Genomic DNA, 22,087 nt, shown 5'->3' with positions numbered 1-22,087 from the left:
TTGTCGGTCAGATAGTCCCATAGTGATTTTTGACTCTTTAAATTATGTGTGTTGCATTTAAGGACACAAGTGCTGAATGTCTGAGCTCCACCAAGTTGATGTCTTGCCTACAGGATGTCATTATCATAATAACACTTCATTTCTTGAGGCTGTACTTTGATAAGAGACATTCCCAGAGAATAGCATAGGTCCCTGGCTGATGGTGTTTATTGAACATGCTGCAGACTATGAATCACATAGAGGCTGGATTTGAGGGATGCAGAAAATGTACCGTGCAGTCTGCATTCATAACGTCATGTTCTTGCTGTTGGATAATGATGTCTAGACATTAGATTCCACATTAAGTTTGATGACAGTTGACATGGGCTGCTGGCTACTTAAAATAACCTATATTTTAGTATTTGCAAGCTGTCATTTGGTGCCCATAGGTTATATTACACTAATAAAATAATTGTCGGAATTTCAGGAGAGCGTGGCTGCACTACGTTTGTCTCTATCCCTCTTTGTTTCTTTCTTCAATAATCTATTAACAATTAATTGCTTTGTTCTCATATGATTATTTTTTCTACAACCCATTCTACTAGTCTTTGCGCTTTCTATATGAGCATTTAGTATAATCATTTAGGCAAACATAATGGGATCAGAAACATATGTGAAGGCATTACAATGAAAAAATGGTGGAGCCCATAGTAGCCAATCACCTTCCAGTACAGTTAAAGGGAAACTCTAAAGTCTACTTTGAAGCGTTGAGTAACTTAGTGCTCATTTTCTGCACCTATCTTGTGCCGATTGTAGGCTATATATCATTCTCTTTGTCATTCACACTCGCAAAAGAAGTAAAGGGGTTGTCCAGAATAAGAAAAATGGTGCCACACCTTCTTCAAAGATTTTGTATGGCATTGCAGCTCAGCCCCATTCACTTCAACGGAGCAGATCTGTAATAATAGACACTGTTGCAGTACACCAGCTATAATGGGAGGTGGAGCTGGGTGACACTGCAACATCAACCCCAGCCCATGTGACCCCACGTCTTCGGTGCATGCACCATGTCATTTGGTGCTGAGCGCCAATGAGTGCTGCCTTCCTAAAACTGTAGAAGACCACTGAGGTGTCGTCTGTTGGAAATCCCTCCATGTGGGTTCCATGTATAATGTGCCCTATTTCGCAACCCATCGTCAACATCTCCTGTGCTGTATGGACTGATTGGCTGACATGGAGATGTTTACCCAATCAGCCATTATGCAAATATATTTATTCCGGGCCCGCCTATACATGGGTGCCAGTTATTGCTCTGCTTGAGGTGTTTAGTGAGGCAGCGGACTACCGGTTGGTTATTTATTCTGTGTGAGGCTTATTCACTTTTACCTAATACAATGTTATATGAATTGCTCTTTTTATCATTCCTTCATTACACATCTTCCTCATACCCCATCTAGGGACAGACAAGGCCCCTAGGTTCCTGATGGGGGCCACACAAATTGAGATAATTGCCCTGCTTCCAGGCAGGGTCTACTGCACCAAAGTTGGTTAGCTCAAGACTAGAGATGAGTGAGCACCCAAATGCTCGGGTCCGCGTTATTCGAGGTGAGCTTTTCGTAAAATTCGAGAGCTCTACTTGAGTAATGAACCCCATTGACTACAATGGGAGACTCGAGCATTTTTGTATGTGGGACACCGGGTTCCGAGTTTTTTTGTTTTTTTTCTTGGTTCGTGTTTGCTTTCTCTCTCTCTCTCCCCTTCCTGCCAGACAAAAAATGTGCCAATGATGCATGCTTCGTCACAGCGGGGAGGGGCCAAAACAGGCACATCACAGCGGGGAGGGGCCAAAAGCTGGGGCGGGGTCGAACACGATTTGATGCTTGCTCGAGTAATGAGCACCATCGAGTACGCTAATACTCGAACGAGCTCGGCAGAGTATGTTCGCTCAACTCTACTTAAGACCTTTTTCATTCCAATATTTCTGTTACCCTTTTTTGCCCTATTTTGTGCATTTTGGTAATATATGTCTATATTGGTCGATTAAGGACATAATTACATCTTGGTCTGCTGTGTTGGTGACATCTCTGAAGGGCGCCATACTTGTGCCTTGCACAAATGTAACAGACACAACCTTTGAACAGTTAGTCTTAGTTTTAGGCCCGGCTCATACGACCGTATCATGAAATGCTGCGTAAAAAAATGCAGCTTTTTACTTACGTAGGGAATCGCGTATACCTGTGCATTATCGCCTTTTTGCTTGTGTATGCCTGTGTATGTATATTGTATTTTACGCACACCGTACGCTCTTTTTACACGTGTAACATATGCAATAAATTTACGCAAGTGTGTTTGGAACAATGAAAATCGATGTACTTTCATTGACGGCATAAATTGCGTGCAGAATAGGCAATATAAATACTTTGCGTGAGTACGTCCTTAGGAAGAAAGCAGAGAAAGTAGCCATATTTTTCTAATCCCAGACAGCCCCCTTAACAATTCTGCTGGTTCTTTGGACATCAGAAATCAGTACATTAAAATATAGGTATTTACAAAGATATTCATCATTCTTTAAATAAATTATTTGTATGCTTTTTGACACAACATTCCACATTTTATTCAGCTTTAAACTGTGATAATATGTAGTGCAGAATCTCAGTTTTCCATAGAAGTGGGCACTTGGATGCGCAGGACTATAATCTTTAGAAAGTTTTTAGAGCTAAAGAGCAAGAAATCCCATTCAGATAATAAATAAAAATATTTGAGTGATGTTTAGCGGTTTGACAGCTTTTTAGAGGGGTGGAGGGTTACAGTGTTCCCAAAGCAGCAACAATGACATGTTACCCCTTCACCACCCTAGACCACAAGGGATAGAGCCATTTACCCTTCCACTGCCTGTACCACTGGGGATGCAGTCAATGACCTTCATTGCGGAAGACTGCAGTTTTACAGTGATTTCTCCTAAAGGCACTGTGGGCAGCATGTTGAATGTCTATGGGTCCTTTATATGCGCATACTTCACATGCAGCTGTAAAGGGTCTATACATGTGACCTTGCCAAAATGATTACAGATGAGGGCAACTGAACCAGTGAATAAACAAACCCCTATAAATATACAAATAATCCCACATGTCCTTTTGTGTAGAGTTTTTGAAAATCTGTTCAATTTCTTAGTTATAGCTGAGTCTGGAAAACCTGAGTGATAGATCAGTGATACATCAGCCCCTTTTTATGATCTTGCATAGCTAGGTTCATTTGGAATTCCACAATCTAAAAACCTGGGTGACAACTTAATGGAAGCGTTAAGGGAAGCCATATTGATTGTCATCCAGTTTTCCCAGAGTCAGCTGTAACAAAGAAATAGGCGAGCTAGAGATGATTGTCAGAAAGTATCTAACAACTATTTTCATCGTACATACAGAGATGGTCTCTTAATCTTGTCTGTATGACTTGCTTTTAACAGGATGTCTTGCAACTTGACGGGGGAAGCCCATCGCACTTCTACTACTGTCACCTGGAGCCCCATAGCTGTTACCTGTTCACAGAGCAGCTGGGGCGCTTTGCTCTGGTGGGAGAGTCTCTGAGCATGTCAGCCACAAAGCGCCTAAAGTTGCTGCTCTTTGCTCCCACTTCTTGCACAAGTCTGGAGTATAGCCTGCGAGTGTACTGCATCCCCGACACACAAGATGCCATGAAGGTGAGTGAGAGGGGAAAGCCACACATAAACCACAGCTATTAAACCTGGATGTGGTTCACTGACTGTAATGACAGGAGACTGTTGATTATGGAGCGCATAAAACATGATGTAATACTATAATTCATTACTTGCTCCATTGAGAGAGATGGCCTCTGTAAGTGCTTACGAGAATTATGTGAGGATTGTAGGTTTTTAAGAAGCAAAGTCAAAGTATTGGCCTTATTAAAAGAGTAATAAAACTTTAGCTATGTACATTGCCCAGACTCATAAATTGGCACATAACATATTGAACCCAAATTCAAGCATACACATAAGACAAAGCGAAAAAATAAACATGAGGAGACATTATTCAACCAATGAGAACATTCTACGAGCTGTATTGTAAGGCCCCCTGTCTACGGCAGTGTATTCGCCGGCGGTAAACCAAGGAGTAGGTTTGACTACAGGTGCTTTTGTAAAGAACGATTATCGTTCAAAAATTTGCTTGATCGTTCAAATTTGAACAATAAATGTTCAGTGTAAACACAGCCAACCATTGAGCGATGAGCGATAATTCACCCTCTTATCATTTATTTCATTCATGAATGAAAATCATCGTTGGCTTGATCGCTAATCGTTTGGTTTAAACACCGGTCATTCAGTTATTCGCATTCACTGGTGCAGCAAACTGAACGATCCTGTAAAATATATATTGTAAGCAAGCAGGGTTGCACTTGCCTGTGGATCACCAACTTTCAGACCGGAATGGGCATATAACATCCTTTAGCAAATAATAAAGTCCATATAAGCACCCCACCTGGGTGTTGAGTTTAGGGTCGTCTTCTCTGTCAAACTCCTGGTCTGCACTAGACCCTGGGCTAGCAGCCCTTCCAGCTCCAATAAGCTGACTCTCTCAGCCAACGTCTCTCTGGCTCTCTCAGCCAACGTCTCTCTGGCTCTCTCAGCCAACGTCTCTCTGGCTCTCTCAGCCAACGTCTCTCTGGCTCTCTCAGCCAACGTCTCTCTGGCTCTCTCAGCCATCGTCTCCTTGGCTCTCAGCCAACATCTCCCTGGCTCTCTCAGCCAACGTCTCTCTGGCTCTCACCCAATGTCTCTCTTGACTGTAGCAGGAATGCACACTTATATCCCACTTCCTGACCACACCTGTGGGCGTTTTCCCTTTTCTCAGGCACCAGAATGCCTGTCTGTTGCCCCCTACAGGCCATTCTCTGTAGTGCACCTCTACAATATATATCTTTTTGTTTTAACTGTCCGCCCGAGCGAATGAACAAACCATGACATGATTTGTTTGTTCACCCAGTCGAACAATTATCGCTATGTGTAATGGTATTCTCAAAGTGGCTTTACACGACTGCCATCCACATAATTGCCCAAAAGAGTGAAGGCAAATGACAGTCATTCCATATACTGTAAACCCAGCCACCAACAGGGTCACAAACAAAAATTCTCTCGCTAGTCGTTTCATTTTAGGTTGTCTAAAAAATAGTCGCTGGTTGATCAAAACTCATCTGTCTTAAAGTCACAGTGATTGGTAAGTGAAAGCAAATTTGCATAGAAAGCCCCTCTACGAATGACATATCAATGAACAACTAATGAGCAATAAGCACTCAATGCAAAAGCTTTCCAACAACGGTTGTTGGTACATTTCAGCGACTTTTCTGATTGACTATTATCTGAATGATAGTAGCTAAGGATAAAGGTCCCCTTACCCTAAAGCTATGCCCCTGATTTACCCCAGGCAGTGTTGGCAAGCATCAGGGAGACATCACTTTTATCAATGCTTTTTTAGGCACTGAAAGCAAAAAAGACAAACAAAGCAAAGCTGCCCTTCTCCGCTAAAGAAAAAGCACACATTAAACTCCTTGAAGTAATGCCTTAAGATTAATCCTCCCAAGTTCAGTGATACTATACTGCTTTCTATTGTTTCTGAATATTGGAAGAAACCACTTATCGCTGAAGCTGTGTTACATCCGTCTATCAGGATGCGCATTGTTGGCCTCTTTAGAGAGTTCTCACTTGAACTTTGTTTCTCATCAACTCGAGATTGTTCATCCGCTGTATAAGAAAGCCAGCTGTGCCCAAGCAGGCATTTGTACCCTCGAGGATGGTAGCCAGTGTTCCACTGTAGGGTCACTAACCCTCTACACACGCAGGAAGCTTGTAAAAACACAGATGCAAGCATCACTTAATGTATGAAGATATGTATGATGGATGCAAATTGCCTGTACAAAGATCTAGAAGCATGTTCGCTGTACTAATGCGGAGACACTATCTGACCATTTTCCTCATATGCATTAATCATGTACAACATGTCTTATCTCCTTATAATGGTGTACGTTTATCCCACAGGAGGTCATACAGCTGGAGAAACAACAGGGGGGGCAGATGTTGGATGAGCCGCGGATCTTACATTTTAAAGATAGTTATCACAATCTACGCCTTTCTGTGCATGATATGCACAGCACCATGTGGAAGAGCAAACTCTTGGCCAGCTACCAGGTATAATCAGCGGCTTACCATGCCATGCAGCACTTCAGCTTAAAAATGTATGATTAATGCCAATTGGTAGAACAAGTACTAGACATTAATGGGAGAAATGGTTGAAGATTTTGCACTTCTCTACGCTCATCGGCCTCTACTTCAGTTCATCCCGTCATTATAGCTTCGTACTAGTACAGATTTGTCATAGACAAGCCTAAATATTCGTCACGAATTCTGAAGCTAAAATGTGGATTTCTGCAGCAAATTGACTAGTGGATTCGCACACAGATTAACCCCATTGTAATTCAATAGAGGAAATCTGTGACTTTTCCATGTAGAATCTGCAGCGATGATGAGCATGGTGTTGGATTTTAAATTAAACCTATCACCGCCATCTCACGCCTAAAATTGACTCAGGGGATACAAAATCAATCACTCTTAATGTCCTCTATTTCCTAATGACCTTATGTACCTCTGCAATTAGGTTGCAAAGTTATCCCACTCTGTATGCAAATGAGGAAAGAAGAGAGGCAGGCAGGCAGGCAGTGATCCACCTTGGCACACATCGGTTGGCTTTGGACTATCTGAGCAGCACCTAGGAAACTTTTTCATCTTTAACCCCCCCAAATGGGATACGGTCTTTGCCGTGGGGTCTCCAAGCCGTACTTATACAGATAGTCCTGGAAGTGTGACTGTTGAGTCTGTACTGGGCCAAGCTGTGGAACCTGATGGTGTGAACAGGTGCATATCCAAAAGACTTGGTCAGGGCTGGTGGCACATGTGCAATAACGAGGTCCAAACAGAAGGGCAGGCAGCAAGCAATAATAAAGCCCAGTAAACAGAACTGAGCTCAGTGAGCACAGCAGTCAGAGTTGTCAAGAGTCAAGCAGGAGTCAGAACCAGAATAAATACAAAAGGGGGCAGTGAATGGTTTGCAGCAAAACGACAACTTCCTATAGGTGTTTGATTTTTATTTTTTTTTTGCAAAGAGAATACATTACAAAATCCGCATACAGCGAATGGTCAGGTTCCTACTGGCCATGAATTCATGACATGCCCCATTAACAATATTGTATTGGACTGTAAATCATGTAATTACATTCTCTCGCAATTTAAATAATATCATTCTCAGGAGACCATCGTTAGGATTGGATCTGTCAATGAGCCGAAAGCATGATATAAAATAAGCTCCATCGGAATGCTCATCACTTTGTATGGTTACTTGTCTTTATACAGGAGATCCCATTCTATCATATCTGGAATGGAGTGCATGGGAATCTTCATTGCACTTTCACACTGGAGCGCTTCAGTCTCAGCACATGTGACCTCTCCTGCAGGGTTTGGGTATGGCAAGTGGAAGGAGACGGTCAAAGTTTCAACATCAATATTAACCTAAATAAGGTAAAATAAGTCAGTTTGCATGATATGTGCCATATGTTATAGTCTACAGACCATGTGAGAATGAAAAAAAACACAGCAGGAAAAGTTTTTTGCCCATGCTTCTTGTTCATTGAACCATTAATGTTGCAGTGTCAACAGCCAAGGGGACAGTGCATCAGGATGCAAAGTACAGTTTCAGGAAAAAGTAAGTGAACCTTTTCGAATTGCGTGAATTTCTGTATTAATTACTAATAAAATAGGGTCTGATCGTTTTCTAAGTCACAGTTATGGATAAGCACAATATAGCTAAACTAAAAACACACAAAGAGTTGTATTGTTGATATCTTTTGTCTTTTATTAAGCACATTGAGTAAACATCCACAGTGCAAGGAGAAAAAGTAAGTGAACCCTTGAATTTAATAACCTGTATATCCCCCTTTAGCAGCATTTTCCTCCACCAGATGTTCCCTGTAGCTGAAAATAAGATTTGCACAATGTTGAGGAGAAATTTTGTACCATTTCTCCCTGCAAATGTGTTTACCTTCAGTAATATATCTGGGATGCCTGCATGCATAGCCCTATTCAGGTCATGCCACAGCATCGTCATACATTTAATATCAGGACTCTGACTTGGAACATTCCAAAATGCAAAACCTATTTTTTAATTACTTTTTAGTTGATTTACTTGTATGCGTTGGGTCAATGTTGAGTTGGTCAAAATGGTTTGATACACCATTAAAAGTCATTGTTCCCTCAATGATCAGAAAGCCGTTAAGGCCCTGGAGCAGCAGAACAATCGGAAAGCATGATGCTCCCTTCAGCAGGCTTCACAGTTGGGATGTGTTTTTTGTGTTGATGTGCAGTGCTCTTTTTTCCTCCAAATAAGGAAGCTGGAACAATACCTCTTCAGTGCCACCTATTGGATGGCAGCATTCCTTCAAATCAATGTACGATTCTTTAACACGTCTGTAAAACAATGATTGGGAACAGGAAACCAAGCCAGAAAACCCATAGGAGCATGCATGGCCTTATAAGTCTCCTCACTCACTTCTCAGGTGTCTTCTCACACCCCTTCTGGGTGCTCTCCTTGGGGAGAGACAATGCCCTCCCTGACCCACTCACCCTCTAGGTGTCTCCATACACTTTTTGGGTGCTCTCCTTAAGGAGACAAGACACCCCTCTTGACCCTTTTTTCTTCCGGACATAGCATCGCGTATTTGTGCTAAAACGTTTTACTGTCAAGTGCAGTGTCCATAGAACATTTTCCTAGGAGTATTATGGAACATCCAGATAGACTCAGGCAAACTTGAGACAGGCTGCAATGTATTTTGGAGAGCAGCAGCTTCTTTTGTGGTGACCTCCTATGAACACCATTCTTGTTCAGCGTTTTTCTAATGGTGGACTCCTGAACATAGGTTTTTGCAGTTTGTGGAGTCTTCTGTATGTCATTTGCTATTACCTTTGGGTTCTTTCTCCCCTTTTAGGATAGTCCATTGTGCTTGTGAAAAGGACTTAACAGGGCGCCACTTCCTGGATATTTTGTATCTGTAGGAAGTTTACCTAACCATGGATTGATGTACACCGAGGTCTTTAAATAATTTTGAAGCCTTTTCTAGCTTCATGTGTCTCTATAGCACATCTTCTGAGGTCTTCTTAACGTTATTTGTATCAAGGTATGGTTTACATTAACTAATCTTTCTTGAAAATAACACATTTGTCAGTAACCAGGCTTTCTGTACCTTTATTTAATGGGCAAAGGCCTTATAAAACCCACACTTCCAATCTCATTTCCTTAATTAAAATATTGTTTTGTCAATAAGTTCCTGGAAAAATAATTGACACAGAGGTTCACTTTTTTTCTCCCTGCACTGTAGATGTTAACTTATTGTGCTCAATAAGACATGAATGGTACAACTGTTTGTGTGTTATTAGTTTAACTAAATTATATTTGTTTATAATTGTGAGTGAGATAAAAGTCAGACCACATTTTATTAGTAATCAATGCAGAAATCCAGATGATTCGAGAAGGTTCAGTCACATTTTATTGCAACTCTTGACTTTAAAAGGGGTTTTAGGAAAAAAATATTGATGATGACATATAAACTAAAACTCTTAGGCTGGGTTCACATAGGGCGGATTTGCCATGGAAATTCCGTCCGGAATTTCACTGCAGCAAGTCCGCCTGGGGTCGCTTATCCCGGGATTGGCCAGCCATGTGGACAAAATTTTTCAAAAATCTCATCCACACCGGACGGCCAATCTGTCGCGGCAAAGCAGGCAGAAGCTAGTGCTGCGTCGCGGATTCCCTGGCCGCAGCATGTCAATTTTTTGCTGTTGCGGCTGTGCTCTCCTCTATAGGGAGCACAGGCCGCAACGGAAAAGCATGGGCCAAGCCGCTCCAAAACCTGCAGCTAAGTGCTGCGGATTTTGAAGCAGCGCTTTCCTTGCGGAAATCTTGCGGTTTTTCGCTGTGGCCAAATCGCGGGATTTCCGGCGGGATTCCGCCCTGTGGGAACCTAGCCCTGCTGATCAGCAGAATGTACATGGGGGTGACCTGCAGTACTAGTCGCAGCCATGTGTAAGAGTGAGTTGTCCTGCTTGTATAAATGCTGCAGCCCCTCTGTGCTGCTGATCAACTTGGGTACTAGGAGTCAGACCCCAGCAATCACATACTGATAACCTTTAACGCCATAGACCATCAATGTTTATACCTCAAACAAAAATAGATTGAGCAGATTAAATTCTCATAGCCAAACCTGAAAACATTGTCATGAGATGCATACCGGGTTTCTTTATGTGTCTAGAGAGCCAGCCATGGACATGAAGAGAAAATATTTTTAACTGTTTCTACATTGAATTACATGGCAGTTAAAGAAGTTGTCCGGTTACAAATTATGTTTTTAAATTTAGAGGCAAATGGGTTCAAACAATAAAATAAATCTCAGTCCTGGAGCCCTGCGATTCTCCCGGTGTTTGTTGACAGCGGAAGTCAGGTGACCACTGCCTACCAATCAGAGGCCATTACATCACTGCTCAAAACTCCTGGCATCATGGCACCCAGGGTGTGAATGCTGATGTCAAGAGAATGGCCGGTGAAACTGTGGCCTCAGATTGGCTGGCAGTGGTTTCCTGACTTCCGCTGTCATAAGACACCGGGACAATCGCAGTCTGCAGTGCGGGGTTACTAGACCTGAAGACAGGTAAGTATTGTTTCAACCCATTTGACTCTAATTTTGGAAACCTTAATTTGTAACCGAACAACTCCTTTAATAGTGAAGCTTGAATTAAACATAATCCACAAAGCATCATAACCATTTTAAATACTGTTTGAATAGTATGTGAGCATAGGCATTAGTTCAACTATGAAGACAAATGATGTTTAATACAGTTCTACAGTATATACTGAATATACGCGTAAAATGATGGAAAATGGTTGCACATGAGATTATGTGATGCTCTAGAAAATTGTTGGGAGGAGGGGTTTGCACACATCAAAGAGTTTGTCTCCCTTTCAGTATGCAACGTTTAATAGACAGCTTTGATCAGGGGCGTAGCTAAAGGCTCATGGGCCCAGGTGCAAAAGTTTATGTTTGGGGGGGCCCCCAACGTCTCTTAACCCTATGATCATAACCTTACAAATGAACATTGCATGCTACCTATGCAGTCTTTAGGAATGCTATACCGCTGTGAGTATGTATCTTGTGCTGTTAACTTGCAAGAATACTGCACAGTGCCTTAGAGGTTATTCACAAGTCCGTATATCGGACGGGTTTTCACACCCGGACGATATACGATGTCCCTTTCTACAGGGGAGGAGGCGGGCCGGGCTGGGAGCAGTGCACCGAGCTTCCGCCCCCTCTCCACCCCTCGAGAGTATTTGCAATGGGAGGGGCGGAACTTAGCTCTGCCCCGTCCCATTGCAAGCAGTGCACTGCTCCCGGACAACCCGCCTTCTTCTCCTGCAGAAAGGGATATCGTATATCGGCCAGACTTAAAAACCCAGCCGATATACGGACGTGTGAATAAGTCCTTATGTGTGGTAAAACACAAGAGGTAATATATGTATTTTTGTGTAAAGTTTTACATTGCTGCAGTGTCGGTGGATGGTTTGAAATAACAGTATGTAAGCTGAGAAATGTTGTGACAAGTCTATTTTATGCCTTAACGTGCAAGCGGTTTTCATATTCACATTGCAATAACTATAGCTTGTTGACATGGCCGTTTTATTACATTATTTCGGAGGGGGTAATGGAAAAAAGCATCCAGAAATGACACCATTATTTTTATGTGTTCTTTTTACAGCATTCATCATTTGGTAAAAATAACTTTTTTTTATCCGAATCAGCACTTGTACTGCAATACCAAGTTTATTTAGATTTCTTTTTTTAGTTTTTACTATTTTTCCACAATAAAAGAACATTTTTAAAGGAAAATAATTGAATCTGCATCACTGCATCTGAAGACCCATAACCTTTTTATTTATCTGGCACTTTTTATTAGTACTATTTTGAGGTATATATGACTTTCGGATTGCTTTTTATTATGTATTTTTCGGTGGTGAACAAAAGAAAACTAGCAATTCTAGCATTCTAGCATTAGTTTATTTTCATTGTCTGGGTCATTATGAGTGCATTAATATCTATTATGTGTTGCATTTAAAAAATTTATTTACAAAGGATTTTTTTGTGGAAAAAAATGTCTTTTATTAAACTTGATTTTTTTACTTTCCAAACTTTCTTGAACTTTTTGTGACACTATTTTCTAGTCCATGAAGGGGAATTGAAGATGTGATCATTCGATTACTAGGATAGTACACTGCATTGCTTATGTAGTACGTTCTACTAAGCATATAACAGCAGCCTGTTAGACTCTGCCAGAGGCAAGGTCTACTAGGCTGCGCTATATGGCACACATGAAGGCCTTTGAAGACTTACCGCTGCAATGGGAATGCATTGATACCTTGCAATTACACTGCAGGATGCAGATGGGTGACAGAAGGAGCTCCCTGTAAGCTCATCTGCTTGGATACTGCATTTTCTATAGATCATGGCATGTAAGTGGTGTAACTGCCAGGATCTGAGGTTTCTGTGCTACTGGTGGGTAGAGCAGGTATGCATGGCTGTTAGTAATCAGTCAAGCAATCGCCTTAAAAAGATGACACTGCTGGATCCAAGGAGCAGGTGAATATAAAAAAATACATCACCCTGCACCCCTAACCACACCATAACTAAGTTTATGGTGCTGTGGGGATGTGACGGGATCCCTTTAAGGCCTCCATACACACTAAACCTTAGTTGTCTGACCCTATAATGGTGGGTTTCGTTGACTCTCTAATGTGTATGGAGGTGGCTCAACTTTCCCCAGACAGATGATGCTGGGGCAAAGAAGGATCAGGAGCGTTGAATTTCAACCCCAATCCGTTTTGTTCCCTGTGCCAGTGCCAGAGTAGTCTAAAAGTTTGTGTGTATGGTGGAGCCTAGGTAAACGGCTGTCAGACAAAAACATTTTCAGCCATCAGTTGTTGACAGTATACAGACAGCTTTACCTTTTGTACTGTCACTCATACATTTGTTGCCAATTATTTATTTGACGTTTGGTTTAGGAAAATCGCCCATCAGAGATACTATTAGATGAAGGAGAGAAAGAAGCAGCAGCTTTGGCGGGTCCCAGCGCCTTCAAGATCCCCTTTCTAATGAGACAGAAGATCATAACAAGCTTAGATGAGCCATCCTCCCATGGTGCCGAATGGAGAGTTCTAGCTCAGAAGCTAAATTTGGACAGGTAAGATAATAATCTGATACAACGGGCAAATTTACTAAGCTAAATGCACCACAAACCTGGCTAAATTAGCAGCCAAAACTGGCGTTCATACCTTGTGCTTGATTTATTATGTGTTTTAGGCCCTTTTTCCACCTCAACAGATAATAGAGCATGTCATAAAGGGAATGGGGAAAAAGGTTTGGTACGGTGTTAGCCAGTAGAACAAAATGTGATTGTTCTCAGCAAGAGGAACCAAGTAATCTTGTAGATATGATATCTTTTAATGGCAAACAAAAATACATGATGTTACAGTAAGCTTTTGGACTTTTACTCTCAGTCCTTCATCAAGGAAAAATGAAACCGATCTGAAGAGGCATGCATATTTATACACACATACTTATGGCAAGGCACAGACATGGATGTGAATAATTTGCACTTAAACGAATACTACAACAGAAATACAAACATCTTAGAATAGTCACTGATAAGGGAGTGATGGTTTTATGGTCCCTGAAATAGTGAATACTACCACAGAAATACAAACATCTTTAAAAAGTCACTGATAAGGAAGTAAAGATTTTATGGTCCCTGAATAAAGGCCCATTTAGACACAGTGATTATTGCTCAAAATTTGCTCAAAAGCCATCTTTTGAGCGATAATCGATGTGTCTAAACGTGCGGCCATTGTGCACTGTTCATGAATGATTCGCTCATCGTTGTCTTTCAGCTAGCTGAAAGACAACGATGAGCTTTATCAGAGCTGCGCGCTGAGTTCTCAGCGGGATACCGCTTATACTATCGTTTCAGCTGGTATATTGCTCGGAAAACACAGCCGGTGTATGAAGAAGACAAGCAGTCCAGCTGTTTTCTGTATACCCCGCTCAGAGCGCTCAGCTGGAAACCAGCTGAGCACTCCGAGAAGACAACAGCTGTATACAGAAGACAAGCGGCCCCACTTGTCTTCTGCATACCCCGCTCGAAGCTCTCAGCTGTACACCAGCTGTGCGCTCCGTGAACACAGCAGGAGTATGCAGAAGGCAGCGCTCCTACTGTCTTCTGCATTTCCAGCTCGGAGAGCTCAGCTGCCTCCCAGCTGAGCACTGCGAGAAGACAACAGCTGTATGCAGAAGATAACGGTCCCACTTGTTTTCTGCATACAGCGTGAGCTGTCTTTTACACACTTATGCAAAGTGAACGCTCAAAACTGTCACTCAAACTGCTGTATGACCTAATTTTGAGCGATCATCTTGCCGTGTAAATGCACACAACGATTATTGTTCAAAAGATGTCTTGAGCGATATTTTGAAAGAATTTTGAGCGATAATTGTTGTGTCTAAATGAGCCTTTAGTGAATACTACCACAAACATCTTTAAAAAGTTACTGATAAGGGAGTGTTGGGGGAGGGGGGGGGGGACACCAGGTCAGCAGTGTTATCTGTGCTATAGATTTGTCATACTTCCGACTCACACATAAATAAAGGGAATGGGCAGGACTTGCCAAATTGTGCCAATGATCGCCAACATTTTCTGAAAATGATTGGTCAAAGTAAGCTAACTAAAGTAAATAAAATAAATATGTCTAAAAATTAGTTAAATTTATCATAAAGTGTGAGCCACTTAAACAAATATGGCACATCTAGTTTAGTATTTAGCTGTCTAAATTTAAAGCAGCCCTGTCAGTAACTGACCCATATAGCATACAGCTGTGTCTTTTCAGCCCGATGTGCGGATGGGTGGGAAAGTACACCTGCACAACCTCTTTAAAAAACATATAACTTGGACTGCAGTGATTTAGGAGTCAGGGTCGCAATGTTTACACAGCTCCCACTCCCCTGCTCCCTTTCACATAGTCATACATTATACCATTTTAGTCGCCTTCAGCCACCACTAGGGGGACTTTATTTTGCTTTGCAATTTATACAGCTATTCTGGAATTTGATAAGAGGTATTAAGATCTCCATGCAATGCGCTCCTGCTAGTGGTGGCTTGCAGGCAAACAATAAGTAAGCAGAAGAAGCAGTTTTGTGCCAGGCCCCTCTCACTAGTCACGTGGACCGCTACCATGGTGGGATCTCCATGGGATATCTCACTGCCATAAGGGCTTGCAGAAAAACTTTTATATGGTACTTTAAAATGGGAAAAATGATATCACACTATATGGACAAAAGGATTTGGATACTGCATGTTTTCAGCAAATATGCAAATACTGAGTTTGCCGACCGGCATGCTGGGAAGGGCATGGGTAAAAAAAAAAGCTGCTCATTTTGTAATAACCATTCATGGAGCACTTGTGGGATGAACTGGAGCGATGGGTACGACCCCGCCACCCGCGCCCATCCTCACAACAATCTCTTCTCATAGCCTGGCATGAGGAATGGCAAAATATTCCTGCTCAGACTTACAGCGGACTTGTGGAAAGTATGCCTGAACGTGCTGCCGCTGTAATACAAGCAAAAGGAGGGCCGACACCTTACTAAATAGAAAAATAAAGCACTGTTTCTGACAAACATGCAGTGTCCAAATACTTTTGTCCATATAGTGTAAGTGTTATATTAGATTTTGTGCCTTAACCCCTTGAAGACCTAAAATTGTTCTATTTCCGTTTCTCATCTCCGTATTCCAAGTGCCATAACTTTTTTATTTTTCCATTGATATAGCTATATGACGGCTTGTCTTTTGTGGGGCAGGTTGTATTTTTTAATAGTACCATTTATTGTACATTATAATGTATACAAAAACTTAAAAAAATGTTTAAATGCTGAGAAATAGAAAAAATTGCAATTGCACCATTTTCTGTGGGGGGCTCAGTTTATACAGTGTTTACAATGCAGTAAAAATAACATGAACGTTGTTCAATGGGTCAGTACGATTATGGTGGTATCAAATTTATATAGTTTTATGTTTTTCTACTTTTAAAAAGTAATTTAAAAAAAATTACTTTCCGTCCCTTTATTATTATCTTTTTTATTTTCCTTGATTGGGATGTATGAGGGCTTGTTTTTGGTAGGGGGAGCCGTAGTTTTTATTAGCACCATTTTGGGAAACATACATGCTGCCTACGAAGTCCTGCAACAGGCAGGGCTTAAAAGGCATCTACGCATAGCAGCCTTGGAAGTCTTCAATAGACTCCGGGTTGACATATTAGCCCATCAGCACTCCCCAGTCGCTTTGCAGGGGTGCTGATATGGCTTGGAAAGAGGCCCCTACCCCACTGACTGTTTACATGCACGGTCAGCTTTAACCACAGCATCTAAACAGTTAACAGCCACGACGAAAACTAACTCTGTTCATGGCAGATGCTGGTGGCTGTCAGCTGTCAAAAACAGCCGATAGCCACCATGTATTGAGCGGACTCGGCTCCCAAGCTCAGTCCATACACCCCTCATGACCGCATAGCATATATTTCCATTTTTCATCACTATGTTTGAAGAACTATAGCATTTTTTTTAACATACCGGTTGGGGACTTGTTTTTGCAGGGTGAGTTGTAATTTTAAATGCATGAGTTGGGGGTACATTTAATTTATAAATGTTGGGGGGAAGAGAAACTTAAATTCACCAAAAGTTGGTTTTTTTTACAACATTCGCCATATGGTATAAATGACATGTTAACTTTATTCTGCGAGTCAGTGCAATTACAGGTACACATGTAGGTTTCATTTGTACCATTTTGGGGCATATGTGACTTTTTGATTACCTTTTATTGCATTTTTTGGAAGAAAAATGAAGGTAAGACAGGAATTCTGGAACTATTTTTATGTCTTTTTACGTCATTCACTATGCAGGATAAAGAAAATATTTTCATAGTTCAGGAGATTACAAATGCGTTGATACCTATTGTAATTCAGTATGATACCAAGAGATTCACTCATCTTTGAATCTCATCTGCTAGTGTTCTCTAGTATCGACCATTCTTCATCTAGGAAAGCTGGGTGAATTTAGTGCAGGTTTGCATCCTGTCACAAGCTAAGCTCAATCAAATTCATCAGCATGTTAATTCACACCTGAACAGGGAGCTTTTAATGCCATCTGCCCCTTTGTGACAAACCATGATGTCCTTTGCTCTATGATAACCAAGTTACCAAGTCACATGAGATACCATTCTTCCTCCTGTTCTCACAATCCACAAACCCCAGACTCTGAAGTTCCATTTACATGCAACGATTATCACTCAAAATTCGCTCAAAAGCCATTGTTTAACGTCGTATGTAAATGCTCCCATCTTGCACTCTTCGGCTGAACGATGAGTTTTAGGTGAGCATAAAATCCATCGTTCAGAGCTGATAGCAGGGACCGCATGCTGTGTTCTCCACAGGGAGCGCTGATTACATTGTATTCAGCTTGCACCCCCGTGCATGTTAAGAAATATGGCAGCCATAGTGTCCCTCCTGGAGCACCTCCCAGAAATTATGGCCAAAGTAACAAATTGCGTTTTCATCTGGAAGAATCACTAGGTCCGCCTTTCCTTTATGCCATAGGGAAAGGTTGGAAGATGTGGTTTGACGAAGCCTTAAAACAGTGGGGTTACACTCCCCAAACTGTTAGTCCAGGGAGCTATATCTGATACAGTACCGTCCATATTTTTGAATGCTACTTGCAACCAGGACTATTTAAAAACTGACTTCATAGACCGGTATTTCCTATTATTTTATTCTTTTTATTTTCTGTGTATATATCATATGTTCCTTACCCCCTTTGTATTTTTTTTATCTAAGCACTACAAAACTTTTTAGAAAATAGCTTAATTAGTCTCTCTTTGAGACTCTAAGTGATCCATAACCCCAAAGTGTGCAACCGTGCTTGCATTGAAGTGTTGAGGTGCATGCAAAACTGTATTTGGGTGCGATTTAGGCTTAGGATTTGGGAGCTGGGAACAAGTCCACCCTGTGGTCTGGCACGGTATGTCACGGGTTGGTGATGTCACTCCCATTACCGTGTCACCTATTATATATAATTTTTCCATAGCAAATGGTGTTTCATAGGGAAAAAAAGTGTTGTTTTTTATCTGAATTTTTTTTAGCATAACTTTACCGTTTGTTTTTACACATCAATTGCTAGCATATTACATTACAGTATACTTATCTAGTACTGTGCAGTATATTTTTGACAGCCTCTCTACTAGACTAGAGATGAGCGAGCACCAAAATGCTCGGGTGCTCGTTACTCGAGTCGAACTTTCAGTGATGCTCGAGAGTTCGTTTCGAGTAACGAACCCCATTGAAGTCAATGGGCGACTCGAGCATTTTTGTATATGACTGGTGCTCCGCTAAGGTTTTCATTTGTGAAAATCTTAGCAAATCACCAAAGTCATGTAAAAAACACAGAAATGGATAGGGCAGGCGAGGAGCAACATGCAGGGCTGCATTTCGGGCTCCGAGGTCTCACTATTAAGCCACAATAGTGGCAAGAGTGAGACCCCCCCACTGTCAGCATAACGATCGTATGTGGCAGAGAAGAACGATGTTAGCCCATTGAATTCAATGGAGCCGGCAATACAGCCGGCTCCATTGAAAGCAATGGGCTGCCGGCGAGCACGGGATGAATTTTCGGGAAGGGCTTAAAAATAAAGGCCCTTACCTGAAAAAGAAAGATTTTAGTGTAAAAAAGAATAAAAATGCAGGCATTCTCTTCAATGGAGCCGCTGCTGCTGCCGGCGACTCCATTGAAGACATTGGTCCGCTGGCACACCTGAATTCTTTTTCAGGGAAGGACTTTACATATAAGCCATTCCCTGGAAATGAATTAAAAGTGATTTAAAAAACAAAAAAAATAGATACTCACCTCCCTTCAGCTGCTGGGGCACAGCTGCGTCTTCTCCTGCTGTCCCCTGCACTGTGGTGCTGAACTGCTGTCATTCAACTGAAAGCTGCGCTGAGCCAATCAGAGGCAACACTCATTCACCCATTCATGAATTCATGAATGGGTGTGAGTGAGATTTGCCTCTGATTGGCTCAGCACTGAGCCAATCAGGGGCATGTCTGACTCACACCCACTGCAGGCCAGCCGCGCTGAACTCCGTCTGCCGGGACAAGGTGAGTATATATATTTTTTATTTTTACACATTTCTGGATGAATTGCAGGAAAGGGCTTATATATTTAAAGGAGATGTCCCGCGCCGAAACGGGTTTTTTTTTTTTTAAACCCCCCCCCCGTTCGGCGCGAGACAACCCCGATGCAGGGGTTAAAAAAACCACCCGCACAGCGCTTACCTGAATCCCGGCGGTCCGGCGTCTTCATACTCACCTGCTGAAGATGGCCGCCGGGATCCTCTGTCTTCATGGACCGCAGGGCTTCTGTGCGGTCCATTGCCGATTCCAGCCTCCTGATTGGCTGGAATCGGCACGTGACGGGGCGGAGCTACACGGAGCTACACGGAGCCCCATAGAGAAGAGGAGAAGACCCGGACTGCGCAAGCGCGGCTAATTTGGCCATCGGAGGGCGAAAATTAGTCGGCACCATGGAGACGAGGACGCCAGCAACGGAGCAGGTAAGTAAAAAACTTTTTATAACTTCTGTATGGCTCATAATTAATGCACAATGTACATTACAAAGTGCATTATTATGGCCATACAGAAGTGTATAGACCCACTTGCTGCCTCGGGACATCTCCTTTAAGCCCTTCCCGACAATTCATCCCACGATTGCCGGCAGCCCATTGCTTTCAATGGAGCCGGCTGTATTGCCGCCTCCATTGAATTCAATGGGCTAACATCGTTCTGCCGGGACAAGGTGAGTATATTTTTTTTTATTTTTACACATTTCTGGATGAATTGCAGGGAAGGGCTTATATATTTAAGCCCTTCCCGACAATTCATCCCGCGATCGCCGGCAGCCCATTGCTTTCAATGGAGCCGGCTGTATTGCTGGCTCCATTGAATTCAATGGTCAGTGCTCGTTTAATCGAGACGAGTACCGCGTGGTGCTCGTCTCGAGTAACGAGCATCTCGAGCACCCTAATACTCGAACGAGCATCAAGCTCGGACGAGTATGCTCGCTCATCCCTATACTAGACCCTGCCTAACATAGCATGTAGAGCAGACACATAGGCCTTCATCAGGCCTCTAGTTACCATTGCAACCCATTGGCACCCCACAATCACATCTCCGAGTGCTGGTGGGTCACATCACTGAGGACTGATGGGAGACAGGAGGAGGCCCCTCCTCTTGTGAACCTCTTACATTCCACGATCGCTATTGACCATGGCATATAAGGGGTTAAATGGTCAGAATCAGAGACTTCTCCACTCTACTAGAGCAGGAGCCTGCCTGTCAGTAGGAAGCCTAGTCTACCCAGCACAGGTCTTCCATTCTGGCCTTAGACTAGGCCACCGTGTTTTTACAGCAGTTTAGCCTGAGGCCCCATAGTGACCTCCATAAAAATAATTATGACTGCTCACTAAATGGTTAGAATAACAAGTATATTACAATAACACACTTGTATCTTTTTTATTATATCTCCACCACGATTGTTGGCACTTGCGGACATAAAATAGAGCATTATCAAAGGATACTGCACTCGTATCTACCCCTCTAGGAGATGGAGAATTTTCACAGTTGTACAATCGTAATTGTTCTCCTGAAAATCTCTATAATACAGTAATTTAGTTAGCTGATACTTCCCCTTTAATAAACATGCTTTTTTCTACTGTGAAATGCTTGTCCTTCTCACCTATATCACTTTTACAATCTAAAGATAAGAGCACCAGCTCAAAAACCATAGCAACCAGACATTTCTTTGCCCCTTTATGCACCTTCCACACAAAAACTGTAAATTAAAATGTCACAGTTATTAGATATCCTTCCAAAAGTGTTTTGTTTCGTTTCCTTGGCAGCCTAAAAGAATTTCCAAACTTCACACCAAAAGTCTATTGCATAAAAAATGAAAAGTACAAAATGTTTTTATGGAGTTCTGTAATTACTGCTTGCAACAAAGATTCAGCATTATTACAATTCAACTCATTGGGAATGGATGTTACTTGATAACTGAGGTAATTAGTTTTGTATACTGTACATTCAGAAGAACCAGAACTCTGTGCTACCTTTTAAATACGTTCCCCTCCCTCTGCAAAGTAGAACTTCAAAAAACAAGAAAAATATTTTTAAAAAAAGGAAGAATCAAACCCAAAGAACTTTAACAATATGTTTTTAATTTTTATGTCAAGACTGGGCACTGCAGACCATGGGGAACCCCTGTACGGTGGTGCAGAAGTTGCGGTGACACTCGGACCCTAGGGTCCAATAAAGAGCAGTACTATAAGTTACACAAGATAGCTGCTATGTTTACCATCCGAAAGTAGTAAAAAGTCAATGGGGCAGAGACCAAAACTGATGTGAACAGACCTTAGAGACTATGGAGTTCTTTGACATCGGAAAAATTATTTCTACATATGTTAAGGCCCATTTAGACCCAACAATTCTCACTCAAAATTCGCTCAAAAACGTCTTTTGAGTGATAACCGTTGTGTCTAAATGCACGGACATCGTGCAGTTTTTGTGTACGATTCGTTCTTCGCTCAATTCTAGTTTTCTTGAATTGAGCGATGAACTCTTATCAGCGGTGCAGGCTGTTTTCACAGTCGGCGGCACTGATAAGATTCTTTCAGCTTGTGTCCCGCTGGTAGTTCACAGCAGAACGCGAGCTGTAAGCGCGGAGAACAATACAGCTGTTTGCTTATGCAGAATAGTTGTATTGTTCGCTGAGTGATAGCGGCAGTGTCCGGCTCTGCCTGCATAGCTCTTAAGTAGCTACTTAGCTACTATAGACTATGCAAAGATGATCGCTCAAAACTGTCACT

General features: G+C 42.1%; 1 protein-coding gene across 3 annotated transcripts in view; it reads left to right on the top strand.

Annotated features, from left to right (window-relative positions):
• Nucleotides 1-22,087, top strand: part of UNC5A (unc-5 netrin receptor A) — a 374,244-nt gene that overhangs the window by 334,027 nt on the left and 18,130 nt on the right. For all 3 annotated transcript variants that reach the window (XM_066591340.1, XM_066591341.1, XM_066591338.1), the window contains 4 exons: nt 3,440-3,673; nt 6,023-6,172; nt 7,391-7,555; nt 13,137-13,315. In XM_066591340.1, the coding sequence (XP_066447437.1) occupies nt 3,440-3,673; nt 6,023-6,172; nt 7,391-7,555; nt 13,137-13,315 (728 nt within the window). The remainder of the gene's footprint in view (nt 1-3,439; nt 3,674-6,022; nt 6,173-7,390; nt 7,556-13,136; nt 13,316-22,087) is intronic.

Source organism: Eleutherodactylus coqui, chromosome 2 (assembly GCF_035609145.1).
Source record: "Eleutherodactylus coqui strain aEleCoq1 chromosome 2, aEleCoq1.hap1, whole genome shotgun sequence".
NCBI classification, from domain to species: domain Eukaryota; kingdom Metazoa; phylum Chordata; class Amphibia; order Anura; family Eleutherodactylidae; genus Eleutherodactylus; species Eleutherodactylus coqui.
The sequence above is the reverse complement of the archived record's forward strand: the minus strand, read 5'-3'. Positions and strand labels throughout refer to the sequence as shown.